General features: G+C 35.4%; 1 protein-coding gene across 1 annotated transcript; it reads left to right on the top strand.

Annotated features, from left to right (window-relative positions):
• The first annotated feature begins 307 nt into the window (after positions 1–307).
• On the top strand, positions 308–1,069 carry LOC145822254 (uncharacterized). Its single transcript, XM_082918874.1, has one exon. The coding sequence runs from the start codon at positions 308–310 to the stop codon at positions 1,067–1,069; it is 762 nt and encodes a 253-aa protein (XP_082775000.1).
• The last annotated feature ends 17,229 nt before the right edge of the window (positions 1,070–18,298 follow it).

Here is an 18,298-nt window from a genome sequence, read left to right as displayed (position 1 = left end):
GTTTGATCGAGTAGGCATTTTAAAGTTGCCTACATATATAGAAGTACTTGATAGAGCATTGATGGCAGAAGCCATTTTGGTAGCTAAGAAACAAGCTCCAGCTCCAACAACTGAATAGAAGGGTAAACGGTCCGGATTTAATTTCAAGAAGGGTCGGTCATTTTCAAAAAGGCAGAATACGGGATCCTCTAGTAGCTCTAGTCAGAGTAGTGGATCTATTCCAAACTGTCCCGATTGCGGAAGAAAGCATAAAGGCACATGTTACCATGCATCAGGTGCTTGTTTTCAGTGTGGCAAGACTGGCCACATGGTTAGAGATTGTTTGTTGAGATCTGATGATACTAACCGTCCTACAGCAAGTTTAGCCGAGTTTGCTTCTATAGCAAGAACAAATGCACGAGTTAATGCCAGAGGTAACACGGGAAATGAGACGTTGAGACATGGAAGAATGTTCGCACTAGTTCCTAGGGATGTACAGAACACCGAGTCTGTGGTGTCAGGTATAATTTCCATCGGTAATCAAAATGCATATGTCTTGATAGATTTTGGTTCTACACACTCATTTGTATCGCATGCCTTTTCTCGAAAATTAACTAGACCTTTAGAACCTATGCATTATTTATTGTTTGTTTCTACACCATCTGGGGGTTCTATGTTATGTACTTATGTTTATCCGGCATGTGAACTAGTAATTGGTGATGTGACACTGTATGTTGATTTATTGCCATTGGGTATTGATTATTTTGATTGCATACTGGGTATGGACTCGTTGACGAAGTACTGTGCAACTATTAACTGTGTTGATAAATCTGTTGTGTTTCATCCACCTCGTTTACTTGAATTTATGTTTACTGGGAATGGGGTAGTTCATCTCCCATATTTGATTTATGACATAAAAGTTGTTAAACTACATAGGAAGGGATGTAGAGGGTACATGTGTTATGTTTTGACTGTGACTTCTAATAGTCTTACTATAGAGAACATCTCGGTAGTAAATGAATTTCCTGATATGTTTCCAACTGAATTGCTCGGGGAGTTAATTGATAGAGAAATTGAGTTTACCAATTGATGTTGTACCCGGAACACAACCAATTTCCAAAAACCCCATATAGAATGTCAACTTCTGAGTTGAAAAAATTAAAAAGCCAACTTCAAGACTTGTTAAACAAGAAGTTCATCCGACCGAGCACTTCACATTGGAGTGCTCCAGTTTTATTTGTTAAAAGGAAGACGGATCTTTGAGCCTGTGTATAGACTATCGGGAGTTGAACAAAGTGACTATCAAGAATAAATACCCACTACCTCGAATAGATGACTTATTTGACCAACTACAGGAAGCCCAAGTCTTTTCCAAAATTGAGCTTAGATCCAGATATCACCAATTGAAAGCTAAAGCAGAAGATATAGAGAAAATTGCCTTTCAGACGAGATATAGGCACTACGAATTTTAAGTCATGCCATTTAGGGTAACGAATGCACCTGCAGCTTTTATGGACCTAATGAATAGGGTGTGTAAACAATTTCTTGATGAATTTATCATTGTGTTTATTGATGATATCTTGATTTACTCCAAAAGTAGGAAAGAACATGAACATCACCTGAGAACTGCTTTACAGATGTTGAGAGAAAAGAAGTTGTATGCAAAAATGTCCAAATGTGAATTCTAGCTTGACAGTGTAGCATTTTTGGGACATGTGATTGACAAGGATGGTATATCAATGGACCACAGAAAATTAAAGCCATTGTAAACTGGCCAAGGCTAACCAATGTGTCTGAAGTTAGAAATTTTCTGGAACTTACAGGCTATTATCGCAGATTTGTGAAAGAATTCTCCAAGCTTGCCTTATCACTCACTCAACTGACTTAGAAAAATGTACCATTTGATTGGAATGATCAACGGGAGTCAACCTTTCAAGACCTAAAAACTAGACTGGTAACTGCACCAATTCTGACCTTGCCTAACGGAACCGATGGGTTTCAGATTTATAGTGATGCTTCCTACAAAGGTTTAGGATGTGTACTAATGCAAAATGGTAAGGCAATTGCTTATGTTTCTCGGCAACTCCGACCACATGAAAAGAACTATCCGACACATGACCTAGAACTAGCAGCTGTGGTGTTTGCCTTGAAAATTTGGCGACACTATTTGTATGGTGTGACTTGCGAGGTGTATACTGACCATAAAAGCTTGAAATACTTCTTCACCCAAAAAGAACTGAACATGAGACAGAAACGATGGCTTGAATTGATCAAGGATTATAACTTGCAGATTTTGTACCATCCAGGCAAAGCTAATACAGTAGCGAATGCCTTGAGCCGAAAATCTATTGGAAATTTGTCATGTTTGCTTACTAGCCAGAGGGAATTGTAATGTGACCTAGAGAGAAATGAGATTGAAATTGTGTTGCGCGAACATGATGGAATCCTAGCTGTCATTTCCGCTCAACCTGCCATCATTGGAGAAATTAGAGAGAAACAACTTGAAGATGAGTCTCTGAGGAAAATTGTTGATGAGATTGACTCAAAGCCTAGACCAGGATTTGTGTTGGAGAACAATGTATTGAAACTTCAGGGTGGACTTTGTGTACCGGACCATTCTGAATTAAGAAAACGTGTTTTGGCTGAAACCCACAACTCCAAATTTGTTATGCATCCATGGAATACAAAGATGTATCAAGAATTGAAATAGAATTTCTGGTGGCCTGGAATAAAGAGAAGTATCGCTGACTATGTGGCTAGATGTTTGTATTGCCAACAAGTTAAAGCCGAACATCAACGACCTACTAGACTACTTCAGCCACCTCCACTACCGGAATGGAAATAGGAGTACATTACCATGGATTTCATTATGGAATTGCCTCGCTCCTCTCGAGATATGGATTCTATTTGGGTCATAATTCACCGTTTTACTAAATCTGCTCATTTTTTATCTATGAAAGCTTTTTATAATGCGGATAAGTTAGCTAACATTTATGTAAATGAGATTGTGAGATTACACGGTGTGCCAGTATCTATTGCATCTGACAAAGATCCTAAGTTTACCTCAAGATTCTGGTAGAGTCTACAACAAGCTTTAGGGACTAAATTGAGACTAAGCAGTGCTTATCACCCACAGACAAATGGCTAATCAGAAAGAACAATACAGGCTTTGGAGGATATGCTCAAAATGTGTGCCCTAGATTTCCAAGGTAGTTAGGAGACCTACTTACCATTGGCCGAATTTGTGTATAATAATAACTATCACTCAAGTATTGGGATGGCTCCTTATGAAGCTCTGTAAGGAAGGAAATGTCGTTCTCTGATTTGTTGGACCGAGGTAGGTGATAGACCTTTGTTGGAATCGGAACTTGTGCAAAAAACGACGAAAAATGTGAAATTGATTCAATAAAGATTACAGACTGCACAAAGCCGCCAAAAGAGTTATGCAGATGTTAAAAGAAGAGACAAAGAGTATGAAATCGGGGATTACGTGTTTATCAAAGTGACTCTAATGAAAGAGAAAACTCGGTTTGGTGTAAATGGCAAGCTAGCACCGAGATATGTTGGGCCATATAAAATTCTTGAGAAGATCAATCCGGTGATGTATCGAGTAGCCTTATCGCCGGTCATGGAGCATATGCATAGTGTTTTTCATATATCTATGCTTCGAAAGTATTTGAGAGATCTATTCCATGTGATTAAACCAACTCATGTGCTTCTGAAAGATGATTTTACTTACAAAGAATGGCCAATACAGATTGTTAATTACTTAATCAAAAGATTAAGAAACAAGAAAATTCTATTGGTGAATGTTGATTGGCAAAACCATGGAGGGACTTATGCGACTTGGAAGACCGAGGAAGATATGATGAAGAAGTACCCAGATTTGTTCCCTCTAGATCCAGCATTCTTCCAAAACGAAGGTAATTCGAGTTTGCAGGACCAAACTCTTTTAAGAGGGAATGATTGTAACAACCCCGATCTATGATTAACCATTAAACCATGATTAAGAATGCCTAAAGAGTGATTAAGGCAAAAATTTTGCATTAATTGCATGTGTTATGTGCTATATGAATTTTTATCTGTTTTGCGTAGGAATATTTGTCTCCGGTTTTGTTCTGTTTTGCGAATTGAATGCCTTATCGACATTCGATTACAAAATTGACTTGATTTCTGTGTTAGTTAGAATTTTTAGAATTTTATGATAAATTTAATTAAAATTCAATTTGGAACGCATTAAATTCGAATAATTAAAGTCAATTTGCTTAGCTTAAGTTAAGATTAATTAAATTTCCTAAGCAAGCCTATATAAGGCCTATACATACCACTTGAGTCACCTTTTTGTCATCATATTTGAGCCTACAAGAGACAAACGTGAGAGAGAGGAAGAAGAGACCAAGAGAGTTGAGATCAACACTTGAGCTTGGAAGAAATTGCAAGAGAATTCAAGGAAATTGGCTTAGTACCTTAGAGAATTCACTAACTAGAGCTTCATTGAGAGGTTGAGGTAGGAATTCCACCTTTGAATTGTATACTATGATGTCTAGACCATAAATTCAAGAGAATTTAGTTGAATAATGCAAGGATTGGGCTAGAATAGATGAACTTGAGCCATGTCATACATGCATGTACGCACATTTTCTTACGTTTTGAGTTAAATTTCAAGTAATTCTCACATGCATATGCTAAGTCTACCTTTGTTTTGAGAATTCATCTTGTTTTGCATCATTTTATACCAAATGATCATGTCTTGGAAGCCTTGAAGCCAAGCCATCTTATGCATGTTATGTTTTCAATGAATTGTGTTTTGTTTTACACAATTAGTAAGCTTTTAGGCCTTGATTTTACGAAATGATCTTGAATTCCCAATGTTTTCCAAGTTCACACATGTTTCCTTAAGTTTTTGGCCCAAAATGATGAGTTCTGATGTGTTGAATTTGAGTTTTGAACAAGAAAGAGCAATATGGAAATTTCAAATTTTGCTCCTTCGCTCGAGTGACAGATCTTGCGCTCGAGCGTAAAATGCATGCTCCCAGAAGTTTATAATTTTTGCAGACCATTCGAGCGACAAGAGTGGCGCTCGAGCGAAGATCTCAGTCACATGCTCGAGCGATCGTCGAGCGGAGAATTTACACCACCAGTTCTTTTGTAGAGTTTTTATACCGCTTGCGCGAAGGAAGTTGCGTTCGAGCGAGACCCCTATTTTTAACAAGTTTTGTTAAGTGTTCTCAAGTACATTTCAGCATTCTCATTGCATCCTAGGCATTCTTATGCCATAGTTAAGACATAATAATAAGGATAAGACTTAGAAACACACTAGGAATGAATGTATTGGGTTAAGTTATATACGAGTGTGTGTTTCAAGAATGTATCTGTTATGTTTGTATAGGTTACGCGCCATAAGCTCTTTGAATTATCTGCTCTGTATGACTGCCTCTGAAGCGAACTATGAGTAATAACTTAGTAAAGCTATATTCAATTTTATTTATTTTTTGTATGATGTAATAAGATCTATTTTTTGAAATGCTATCCGAAATGCTATTTGTGAATCATGAATGAATGTCTATTTTCTGAAATGTATTGGTAGCATCGATAGTTTACGTGGCTCTCGCCCGGGGGTAACAATACCTTGGCTGATATGCATGTGGCCCTCGCCTAAGGGTAACAATACTGTGTCTTATGTTCATGTGGCCCTTGCTCGGAAGTAACAATACCTAGGCCTATGTTTACGTGGCCCTCGCCTAGGGGTAACAATACCATGGCTACTTGTGCACAAGATGTGGACTTATGTGGTCGTCAGTACCAACTAAGAAAATTTGATATGATATGACGGCTAAATGGATGTACCGCATATAACTGCTATAATCTCTGGTTAAGTATGTGAAACTGAATTCATTTCTGATTCGAAATATGCTATGGGACATCATTCATTAAATTCTTTACTCTGTTATTATTTACTGGGTTTCTGCTCACTATTTTATATTATGTATGTAGGTGACCAGGCACGTGACTAGGCCTAAGCTGCTGCTTGGAGTTTTGGTGTGTTAGCCACCCTTTTGTGCCTCCCAATGAGGTTCCGGATTAAGGAAAGCCTTGTGGCCATGTTTTGTAAACGTTTAAGACTTTGTTTTCTATTGATATACAAGCAAACTTTTGTTTATCTATATATGGGGCTAAGTTCCCTTTTTGCTTCATCTGTAATGAATGTGACGTAAGACAACTTTATTTTTTTAAAGTCACATATTTGTATATAAATTTTTAAATTTCTGTCCTATATATGTCATCACAGCTTTATGGGCAATGTGTTTTATATATTTGCTTCTGCAGGCCCTAATTATATGTTATTCTGTTTAGAGGCCTTTGGTAATCCAATGATTACTTTTCGGTTACGACGCTAAACCTATAGGGGCAAGTTTGGGTCGTGACATTGGTTGTTTGGTTTCCCAACTCTTGTTGCCTAGAATTTTGCTCCTTTGCTCGAGCGACACTTCTTGCACTTGAGCGAGCTTTGCAAACTCTCCGTACTTTTGCAGGTCTGCAAACCTATTGAGAGAGTGTATTTTATGCTCGAGCGGCGTTTCTTACGCTCAAGCGGGTGTGCACTCAAACGGCCATTCTTACACTCGAAAGATGTTCTTCTGTCTACAAAACTACTGAATGTGTGTATTTTGCGTTCGAGCGGAACAACTTATTGTGTCTGACGCTCGAGCATCAATTTTTGCTCTCGAGCGGACTGTGCGTATATCAGTTCGTAGCAGCCTCCTTTTACATCTCTTTTTCTCTCAAAACCCTAGATTAGGACCCTCTCTCTCTAAACCTACATTCTCTCTTAATTTTCACCTAGATCCATTGGTTTCTCTACCCGCGTGCCTCTGGTAAAAAGGTAAAGCGTCTCTAGAGCTCCGTTTTGATCCTAGTAGAAGTTGGTTTCGGCATCTTTGAAGTCCTTCCATTGTTGCCTTGGTCATCGAAGCTTGAGGTAGGGACTTTTTACACTCTCTATGAGTTTTAACTTGTTTATTCCTTGATGTGTGAGAAACATTGGAGGTTGAGATGGTTTTAACAAACTTAGGGTTTGGCATTTAAATTCCAAAGAGGGGTTTTCAAATGGATGTCTTAGAAATAGTTATGGGAATGGATGTGAGCTTGGGTTATGTTAAAATGGTTGATTTTTTATGATTGGGATGAGATTGGGATAAAGGGAGTTTTGCCTTAAAATATCTTAAATAATTATTTTTTTATAAATAATGGGAATTATACAAGAAATGTAAAATGGCATAGACATTTATATACATAGTGTAGTTAGATACGAGTTATCTTTCACTTATGATAACTTGAATAATTTATCTGTTGAGAAGATTGTGTATCTGTTTAGAAATATCTGTTTTGGGCTATCAGTGAAGAATAGTTATGATTGTTGTAGAAATTGCATGAGGATTAGGTAAATTGAAACTAATTTCTTACTGGTTGTCATTAAATATGACTGTGTTTTAATACATTGTATATGTTTGATGTTTGGGAGGAGAAAATGGATGCACTCCATGTTTGGGAGGAGAGAGGAGATGGACTCCACTAAATTAAGTTGGCATGTGTGTCGTAGGTGCAAGTCCTGAAAACCGCGCGTATACATAGGTGCCGATCTCGCCAACGAGATTTTCGTAAAATGGCAAAGTGAAATGTTTGTATGTAATGGTTGTGTGGTAAGCAAACCATTGAGTTGTAATCTTAGTTAGGTCTTCTGGATAACAATAGATATGACTCATGAATTGAGGAGATGTGAAATAATATGAAACGAATTGATATAAAATGGATTATGATATAACACTTGACATAATATGGTTTTGGAAAAGAGTTGTGAATGATTTTATTCTTGAGCATTGGTCATGTGCATCATGTTTATAATCTTGTTAAAGTTCATATATTGTGTTAAATAGTTTCTGCTAGGTTTTGGCTCACCCTATTGAGAAAAATCATTTTTAAGTGTTGGTGACATCTCTCCGCCAAGACAGTAGGTTGGAGAGACATGGAGCAAGGGCTCATTTTTTGTTGTATTTAATTTGTATAGCCAAGGGCTTTAACTGTATTGTGCTAGACTCATTTTATTGTAACCAAGAAATGACTTGGAAATTTGTAAGCCCGTAGGGCATTTATTTCGTTGATCATTTAGTTTGATACCACAAGTTATAAATTCAGGGTAGAGCTTATGAATGTGTAATGCTTGTGCCCCTTTTGTAAATTGATTCTGATTAATGAAAACCTAATACTTTGTTTATGTCATTTTGTATTAGTCCTTACTGTTGAATTATTGTATTATTTTCGGGATATTACAAACGTGTTATGAACCTGTAAAATTTTACTGTTCTAAAGAATATTATGAAATTTTAAAATTTTACAATTTTAAAATATGATTCATTTCAGTATCAGAAAAACTAAAACTATAAAATTTTACAGTTTTCACCGCTTGTAAGTAAAACTTAAAATAACTTGTTCATAACTTAAAAATTTTCTCCATTGAAATAGAAAAATAGAAATGTGCAGCAAAGAAAATGTAAAAAAAATTGAGAAATCAAAAGAGAGAAACAGATATATAGAGAGAATATTGTATCCCGACAATTATTTTTTGTTTAGATCTAGTCAGATCTCATGTAGATGTGAGTAGATCTACATCAGATCTGAATAGATCTACTCATTTTTCTTTGGCGAAAACTCGTCTCTTTCGCCGTCAGTAAGGATAAAGTAAGAAGTTGGTAGTTGCCTGTGAACCCCAAGTAATAATGGTCGTCGGTTACCAGTGACTATATATTAGAAAGAGAAGAAGTAAGGTATGGTCGCCGGTTACGAAAAATCACGAAGAGAAAGACGTAAAGAAAAACAAACACAAAGAATAATGAAGAAGAAAAATACGTAATGGACTTTTGAGAGTATTGAAAGGTTTATGAGACTAAATAAAATTATCCTATTTTAAAGAGGACTTTCAAATAATTTGTCCATAATTTTTTGGGTGTAAAATAGAATCCCCCGAGCAAGTGTGATCTGACTAGCTGAGAAGATATGGGCCCAAAAATGGAGGAGGAAAATGATTATTTTACCACCTGGGCCACTTTACCTCACAGTAGCAGCTGATCCAGCCTGCAACAAGCCGACTCCAGCCTGAGATACTAGGCGCAGGCCAAAAAATTTTTTGGGCTTAAAACCAAATTTTAGATTGAGACTCTTGTATTTTGAATAATAATATATATATATATATATATATATTTCTATTGTAGTTTTTTTATTTTAAAAAAATTTATTTTTATTATTTTTTTGAGATGAAAAATTGCTAATAAAAATTTTGTAAAATTTATATATTAACATACTTTTGTAATTAAAATCTCTTAATAGGTATTCTTAAATTTTTGGAACATTTCTACACAAGTCTTAATTTATAAATTTATACTCTATTAAGTTCTAATTAATATTAAAGTTTCATTAAATTTTTAATAGTCGGAATTGCCTTTCAAATCATTTATGATTATCTATAAAGGAATATGATGACTTGACATTTATTTTGATTTTTAAAACCTTAAAATATCAACTTTCAAATTAAAAAAACTAAAAAAAAAATTATGAGCAAAAAAATAAAAATAAAAACTCAGTTTTTTGGTTTTCGTGTTTTTCTGTTTTTAGTGAATATTTTTAAAATTTTAAATATATTTTTAAACTTTTTTAGATGTACCTTACTTAGATGTATCTAAAAAGTAAAAAAATTGTGAAAAAATATTTTAAAATTTTAACAAATACATAAAAATACAAAAAAAATGTACTGAATTCTCATTTTTTTTTTTATATTTTTGGTATTTAGTGAATTTTTAAAAGATTTTTTTCACAAATTTTTTACTTTTTAGGTATATTTATGTTTGGTATGTCTAAAAAGTAAAAAAAATTGCTTAAAGTATAAAAAAAATTCAGTAAAAACAAAAAAACACAGAAAACAAGAAAGTAGAATTTTTTGAAAAAACACAACCAAGCAAGCTTTTTTTGAAAAAAATTTAAAAATTGAATTTTTTTTTTGGTGCAAAACTAAAAGTTTTGTGTCTATAAAGGAGCATGATGATGAAACATTGATGTGTAAAACTGAAAAAAATAAAAATAAAAATAATAATAATAACGAAAAAAAATTGATAATATTCTCAATTTTAAAACTAAAAAAAAAACTGTTAATATTTTCGATTTTATTGGATAGTTGAATCGAACCAATAAGTAGAAGGGTAAAAACGTTTAATCTCATACTTTGTTTTTTTTTATCAATTAGTAAACAATTATCTGAAACATTACTATACAAATTTGATAATGTTCTTAATTTTAAAAATTAAAAAAAAATGATAATATTCTCAGTTTTACTAAATAAGATTTATTGGTTTAAAAATTCTTAAATATGACCTGAGTTACCATAGTATTTGTAAGCAAGACTTTTAAGTAATTAACTCTAAATTTTTTGATTATATTTTTAAATATAGGTTTCACTACACTTGTTAAGCAGTCAAAAAACATAAAATGAATAGAGAGCGTGATAATAAACAAGTTGAGCAATATTCTTGTCTTCCAATTTAGTATGGTAGATTTTTTCTCATTACATATTCTAATGTCAAAATCTTAAACGTTGCTGGTTAATCATTAAAATATTAAAATAAAAAACTTGTATCATACAAACTCAGACATTTATTTTTTATTTTTCGTCAATCAATAATTGACAATCTTCAAATATTGTGAAAATTATATCAAACAGAACAATAATTTATGTGCAATAATTCAACAATACAACAATAGTAATTGTGTGTGTCAATTTCCGACCACACTGCCAATCAAACACTCAGCTAGAGAACACTGACAGAATAAATTAAGCACGAACGACCTGTCACAGAAAGAAGAGATTTCGACAGTGGTTCGTCCACACGAGGCCACTCCGACGATCAAATTAGTTGTCTCTCAAAGATAACAAAAGTGCTTAACTCACTATTCAGAGTATAAAAAGCATACCTTAAACTCATAAGGGTGCCTCTTTTTCATAGCCAACACTTACCTAATCCCAATAGAAGCCTAGCTTCAATGGACTTAGGATTACTGCTAATCTTGAACTCCCAGTAAAATTGGGATAAACTCTCTAAGAGTCTTATCTTTACTCAAACTGAAGTCTTCTCACATTCTAGGACTCTTGTCCTTTATCCGCTTACCCCGGATTCCAGTTTCTTCGCAGATAACCTCGGCCTATCCGAGATTATCTCGGTGTCATGACCAAGACACGTGACACTTCGGCTGATACCTCGGTGTCACCTCGACCACGTGTTGTCATTCAAAAATTATGTCCCCATAACTGCCGATGTTATGTTTAACATTTGTTGAAATTTTAAGAAAAATTTACAAGCTGTAGTTAAATTGGAGTCATGATTAAAGGAAGGAATGATATAGGTTCCATCACCTTAGGATGCTGAGGTAATAGAACCTAGGGGGCAGTTGTGAGGACATAATTTTTGAATGACAACACGTGGTCGATGTGACACCGAAGTGTCAGCCGAGGTGTCACGTATCTTGGTCATGACATCGAGATGATCTCGGATAGGCCGAGGTTATCTGCGAAGAAACCGGAATTCGAGATAAGCAGATAAGGGACAAGAGTCCTAGAATGAGAAATGACTTCATTTTGGGTAAAGATAAGACTCTTAGAGAGTTTATCCCAATTCTACTGGGAGTCCAAGATGAGCAGTAATCCTAAGTCCATTGAAGGTAGGCTTCTATTGGGATTAGGTAAGTGTTGGCTATAAAAGAGAGGCACCCCCATGGGCCTAAGGTATGCTTTTTATGCTCTGAATAGTGAGTAAAGCACTTTTGTTATCTTTGAGAGATAATTGACTTGATCATCGGAGTGCCATCGGGTGGACGAACCACTGCCGAAATCTCTTCTTTTTGTGACAGGTGGTTCAGCCTTAATCTATTCAGCCAGTGTTCTCCATCTGAATGCTTGATTGACAGTGTGGTCGGAAATTGATACACACAATTTGGCGTCGTCTGTTAGAAAGAAAGGAGAATAAATGGCCAACGACGGATAGAAAGAGAAGGTTGTGGACGATACCCCTACTGAGAGTGAAAAACATATTGACCTTGATGTCCAAGAAGACAACTGCAACGAAGAGACTCGTGATAAGAATCACGGAAGAAAGGACGTCGGCCAGGAGGGGCGGCGTACCGAAGAAATCGGACCGGAGCGGGTATTATAACGAGGACGACCTCCAGGTATAGAAGGATAGATACTTGCGGAGGGGCGATGAGATAAAAGGAATGGCGGACAAATTGGCTAACCTGCAAACGGTCGTCAATTTCATGATGTAGAATAACGTCATGCAGTCACCGTTCCTTTTATAAGATACGCCGATTTCAGAGGCCAAGAAAGATGCCCAGAAAGGGGGGTAGAACACAGTTCTTGCAGTTCCTCAGCGCGACAGGACAAAGGGACATTCTCACCGGCCTTCACGGGAGATCGGGTATGGAGAATCAAAAAGGGCTGGAGAATGATGCTTGAGAGTTGGAATTTACAAGCTAAGGTTGATTTAACACTTGTTGAAATTTTAAAAATTTACAAGTTGAAGTTAAACCGAGGTCATGTTTAACACTTGTTGAAATTTTAAAAATTTACAAGTTGAAGTTAAACCGATGACATGTTTAACACTTGTTGAAGCTTTTAAAATTTACAAGTTGAAATTAAACCGAGGTCATGTTTAACAATTGTTGAAATTTTAAGAAAAATTTATAAGTTGAAATTAAACCGAGAACATGTTTAACACTTGTTGAAATTTTAAAAATTTACAAGTTAAAGTTAAACCGATGTCATGTTTAACACTTGTTGAAATTTTAAAAATTTACAAGTTGAAGTTAAACCGAGATCATGTTTAACAATTGTTGAAATTTTAAGAAAAATTTATAAGTTGAAATTAAACCGAGAACATGTTTAACACTTGTTGAAATTTTAAAAATTTACAAGTTAAAGTCAAACTGAGGTCATGTTTAACACTTGTTGAAATTTTAAGAAAAATTTACAAGTTGAAGTCAAACCGAGGTCATGTTTAACACTTATTGAAATTTTAAAAATTTACAAGTTGAAGTTAAACCGAAGTCATGTTTAACATTTGTTGAAATTTTAAGAAAAATTTACAAGCTGAAATTAAACTAGGGTCATGATTAAAGGAATAAATGATATAGGTTCCATCACTTCAGGATGCCGAGGTAATAGAACTTAGGGGGCAGTTGTGGGGACATAATTTTGAATGACAACACGTGGCCGAGGTGACACCGAAGTGTCAGTCGAGGTGTCACGTGTCTTGGTCATGACACCAAGATGATCTCGGATAGACCGAGGTTATCTGCGAAGAAACCGGAATCCGGGATAAGCGGATAAGGGACAAGAGTCCTAGAATGAGAGAGTATTTTAGTTTGGGTAAAGATAAGACTCTTACAGAGTTTATTCCAATTCTACTGGAAGTTCAAGATTAGCAGTAATCCTAAGCTAGGCTTCTATTGGGATTAGGTAAGTGTTGGCTATAAAAGAGAGGCACCCCCATAGGTCTAAGATATGTTTTTTATGCTTTGAATAGTAAGTTAAGCACTTTTGCTATCTTTGAGAGATAACTGACTTGATCGTCGAAGTGTCCCCAGATGGACGAATCACCGTCGGAATCTCTTCTTTTTGTAACAGGTCGTTCGGACTTAATCTATTCTGTCAGTATTCTCTAACTAAGTGCTTGATTAGTAATGTGATCGAAAATTGACACACAGTATTATTATTCATTAATAGAAAAGTCAAACTCAAAAGCCTAACAATTAAGATAATAATATTGTCAATCAACATCGCATATGTAAATTCATACAACACCAAAAGAATGTCGTGAATATGAGGCTAGTCTTGAGGTATGACTTGGTTGAATTAAAGCCTCTTCTCCTATGTCTTGTCAAAAGAATCAAACTCACTTGCCTAATGTATATCTTATTAAACCACAAGCTCTAGTCAAAATCACCACTCAAATTATTCCCTAATTAATCAATTCTATCATTGAACCTTGCAAGATATCAGTGACTCATCGGGGAAAATCGGTTGCAATGCGTCGAATTCTCACAACTATAAATCAACAATGATGGCGTCTAAATGCATCACAGAGAAATGAGTGAAATCGGTTGCTTTAAAGTTATTAAAAACAAAATATAAATACTTATCTAAAAAAATAAAATATAAATATTAATAAATTGTCTCCCTTTTCAAAAGTTTAAGTTTTTAGATAAGATAGTGGTCAACAATTTACTTAAAAAGATAGTTCTGAAACCGGTTTAAGTTTGACTTTTAATATGTTAAAAAATTTGTTATTTATTTATTTATTAACTTTTTTTGTAAATAAAAAGAAAGTTAACGGGACATTTAGGGTATGTTTGGTTTGGATTTGTAAAGTAATTTGGGAAAAAATTTCTAAAAAATTTGTTTGGTTTGTAAAATTTTCAAAATAATTTCCAAAATCATTTTCTCTCTTACTTATCAATCAATCATTTTTTCTCTTACACACATCTACTCAATTATAACAAAATATCAAATCATTCCAAACTCTCAAATTCCAAAACTTCTTTCAAAATACACAACCAAACAAACTAAAAAGAATTTTAAACTCTCTCTCTAAAATAATTTTTAAAAACTACTCTCCCAAAACTAAACCAAACATACCCTTAGGGTGTGTTTGGTAACGTTTACGTTTTCAGTTTATATTTACAAAAATTTTATAAACTGGTTTTTGTTTATTTTTTGTTTATTTTTAGAAAAACATAAACTACAAACGCGTTTGGTAATTGACAAAATGTTTAAAAAAATTTAAAAATATAAAAAAGAGTAAGAAATGGCAAGTGGCGGCGAAAGACGGTGGTGGAAAGTGGTGACGGTGGGTGGTGGGTAGCTGGTGGTGGTAGGTGGGTGGTGGTGGTGGTGGGTGGGTGGGTGACGGTGACGGGTGGTGGGTGACAGCGAGTGGATGGTGGTGGTGGTGGTGGTGGTAGCGAGTGGTGGGTGGTGGTGGTGGCAGGTGGGTGGCGGATGGCGGGTGGTGGTGGTGGTAGGTGGCGGGTGGTGGTGATGGGTGACGGTGGCGGGTGGTAACGAGTGGGTGGTGGTGGCAGGTGGCTGGCGGATGGCGGGTGGTGGTGGGAGGGTCGTGGGTAGTGACGGTGGGTGAGTGGGTGACGGTAGCGGGTGGTGGGTGGCAGCGAGTGGGTGGTAGTGGCGAGTGGTGGCGGCAGGTGGTGGTGGTGGGTGGGTGGGTGGGTGGGTGACGATGGCTGGTGGTCGGTGGTAGCTAGTGGGTGGTAGTAGTGGTGGTGGGTAGTGGGTGGTGGTGGCAGTGAGTGGCGGGTGGGTGATGGTGGTGGTGGTGGTGGTGGTAGTGGGTGGTGGGTGATGGTGGTGGTGGTGGTGGTGGGTGGCGGCGGCAGGTGGTGGTAATGGTGGGTGAGTAGGTGACGATGGCTGGTGATCGGTGGTAGCTAGTGGGTGGTGGTGGCAGGTGGGTGATGGTGGTGGGGGGTGGTGGTGGCGGGCGGGTGGCAGGTGGGTGGTAAGTGGTGGTGGCAAGTAGGTGGCGGGTGGTGGTGACGAGCGGTGGATAGTAGTGGCGGGTGGTGGGTGGTGGCGGGTGGATGGCAGGTGGGTGGTGGTTGGTGGTGGTGGTAGGTGGGTGGTGGGTGGTGGTGGAGGAAGACGGTGGTGGAAAATGATGGCGGATGGTGGCTAATGTTGGGTGGTAAAAAAAAAAAACAGAAAACTCAAAATGGAAACATATTTTTTGTGTTTTCATTTTGTGGCCAAATTTATAAACTGAGACCACTGATTTATAAATTAAAAATTTTACCAAACAAGTTTTTATTTGAATTTTTAAAATTTTTATAAATATAAATAGAAAACTGAAAACGTAAGTGTTACCCAACGGCGCCTTAATACTCTATTCGATGACAAACACTTCATTGTTTTTTTTGACCTTTTTAATAAAAGCTAGCTTTTTGAAAAGTCGCCTAACACTCCCAAGAATATTATGAGCTTGATTAAGGAGTGGTTTAGAATGATTTAAATAAGTATATTTTTTAATTTTTTTATAAAATATTGGTTGAGTTTGAAGTAATGTGATAAAGAGGTGATGCGACTTAAATAAGATGATGTGACTTAAATAGAATAGTGACTTTTTGACTTTTTTAGATTATAACAAATAAGGCCTAAGTGTTCATAATTCAAAATATAATTATACTAAACAAAATGAATACTAGCTTAAATGTAATTTTAGATTTTGAATTATGGATACTTAAGTTATGTTCGTTTTAACATAAAATATCTTATAATAAAAATTATTTTGTATGTAAAATGAGTTTATGAAAAAATAGTTTGTCAATTTTATTTTTGGACGTTGGGTAGTTATCCAAAAAAATATTTACAAATTAAATCTTAATGTTTTGAGCCAAGGCAATGCAGGCCCGGTCCTGAAATTTTCGGGGTCCAAAGTCGATAATCAACTAATAAATTTTTGAAGCCCTTCACATTTTTTTTTTATTGAATGAAAAAAAAATTTGAAAGTAAAGGACAAAAGATTTGTGTCAAAATCATAAAAAATACTTAGTATTACATTACAATAACTAATAAGTATCGTTTGATCCTCACTTTTTTTGTATTTTTAGAAGCAAATAAATCAATCATACTTGCATAATCTAATTTTTTTGCAAAATCAATTTCAATGAATAATAATGCTAATTATTTTAAATGGACCTTTCAATTTTTTAATGGATTAATTTATTTTAAGTTAATTTGGGCTTTCCTTAATTCTTTTTGGACTTAAAATATACTTAATATATTAGATTAAACTATAATAAGGGAGGCCCTTTTTTGGGTCTATTTTTCAATGGATAACAATGTTAATTTTTTTAAATGGTCTTTTAATTTTTTAATGGGTCAATTTATTTTAAGTTAGTTTAAGTTTTTTTTTAATTTTTTTAGACTTAAAACATACTTAATATATTACACTAAATTATAATAGGAAGAGACTCCTTTTTTTAATCTATTTCGAGAGATACTAGATCATGGCCTTTTGGCGTATGCCCCAGGGCCGGCCCTGAGGCAATGATGGCTCTCTCCTCTCTTCAACCTCCCAAGCTAAGCGATTCAGAATTGGTTTACGGACTTTGGAAACTAAAATCATTTTATGCTTCTGTGGTAGGAAATATTTTTATACAAAAATATTCTTTGAATTTTTTGTTAAACAATATAAATTGTCGAAACAAATGAAGCTTTAAATGCAAATTTTCTTAAGTTCGGGCGAAATAGAATGAAGCCAGTGTATGCTCCACCATGTGGTCGCAAAACAACGGATTCGCCTCCTCTCCTGCCCTTTACAGTCTAGCATCCTCCAGTCATATCTACCAGATGGAGAAGCGTAGTGACGGCGATGAGGGAGCCATGTCTAAAGAGTTCAACAGCTAAACAAAACAACATTGATTTCTGTCGTTTTGGCCAAATGGAAGGTATGTAACGGGAACCCTTCATACACTCTTCTTCTCCTGACTAGATTGAAAACTCAACCCCTCTTTCTTTCTAGACTTACATTTTCAAATTTGGCCTCCCTCCTCTCCATCAGTGAACCCATCGGCGGTGGTGGAGGGCTTTCAGCATTAGCCTTCCGACGTCCTTTCTTTGCATGGACACATTGCTTTGTTTACCCAAACACATTAGAAGCCCTGGATTCTCCTCCATTGACAACCAAGAAAATGTTTTATTTATTTATTTATCTATAAATCCTCTCCATTTGATCCCCATGATAAAAAGCTGTGTGATTATTTTTTTTTATATATTTATAAATCCACTCCATTTAATCCCCATGATGAAAAGCTGTGTGATTATTATTATTATTATTTTTTAATTTATAAATCCTGTCCATTTAATCCCTATGATGAAAAGTTGTGCGATTATAAAATTGGACTTGCTGAAATGCTTTGTGAATTTGAAAAATAAACTTGTTGAAATGATTAATTGAAAACATATGTGAGAATTGAAAGCATGAGTGATTCTCTCTAGACTTACATTTTACATTGTAAGTGTATAATAAAATGCCTCAATAAAATGCTTTGTGATTTTGAAAAATGAACTAGTATGATGAAATGCCTGAATGAAAAACTTATTGTTTATAGGTATCTGAACTTGTTTTGACATGTGAAACAACAACAGCAAAACTTCTTGTTATATACAAATGTATAAATACTACAAAACATGATGTTAATGATT

The sequence above is a fragment of the Camellia sinensis genome, chromosome 3 (genome assembly GCF_055761805.1).
Source record: "Camellia sinensis isolate YWXY chromosome 3, ASM5576180v1, whole genome shotgun sequence".
Classification (NCBI taxonomy): domain Eukaryota; kingdom Viridiplantae; phylum Streptophyta; class Magnoliopsida; order Ericales; family Theaceae; genus Camellia; species Camellia sinensis.
This window is presented reverse-complemented; position numbering and strand designations above follow the sequence as displayed.

Excerpts from the sequence above, each read along its gene's own strand:
- LOC145822254 (XM_082918874.1), top strand. The coding sequence starts at position 308 with ATGGTTAGAGATTGTTTGTTGAGATCTGATGATACTAACCGTCCTACA.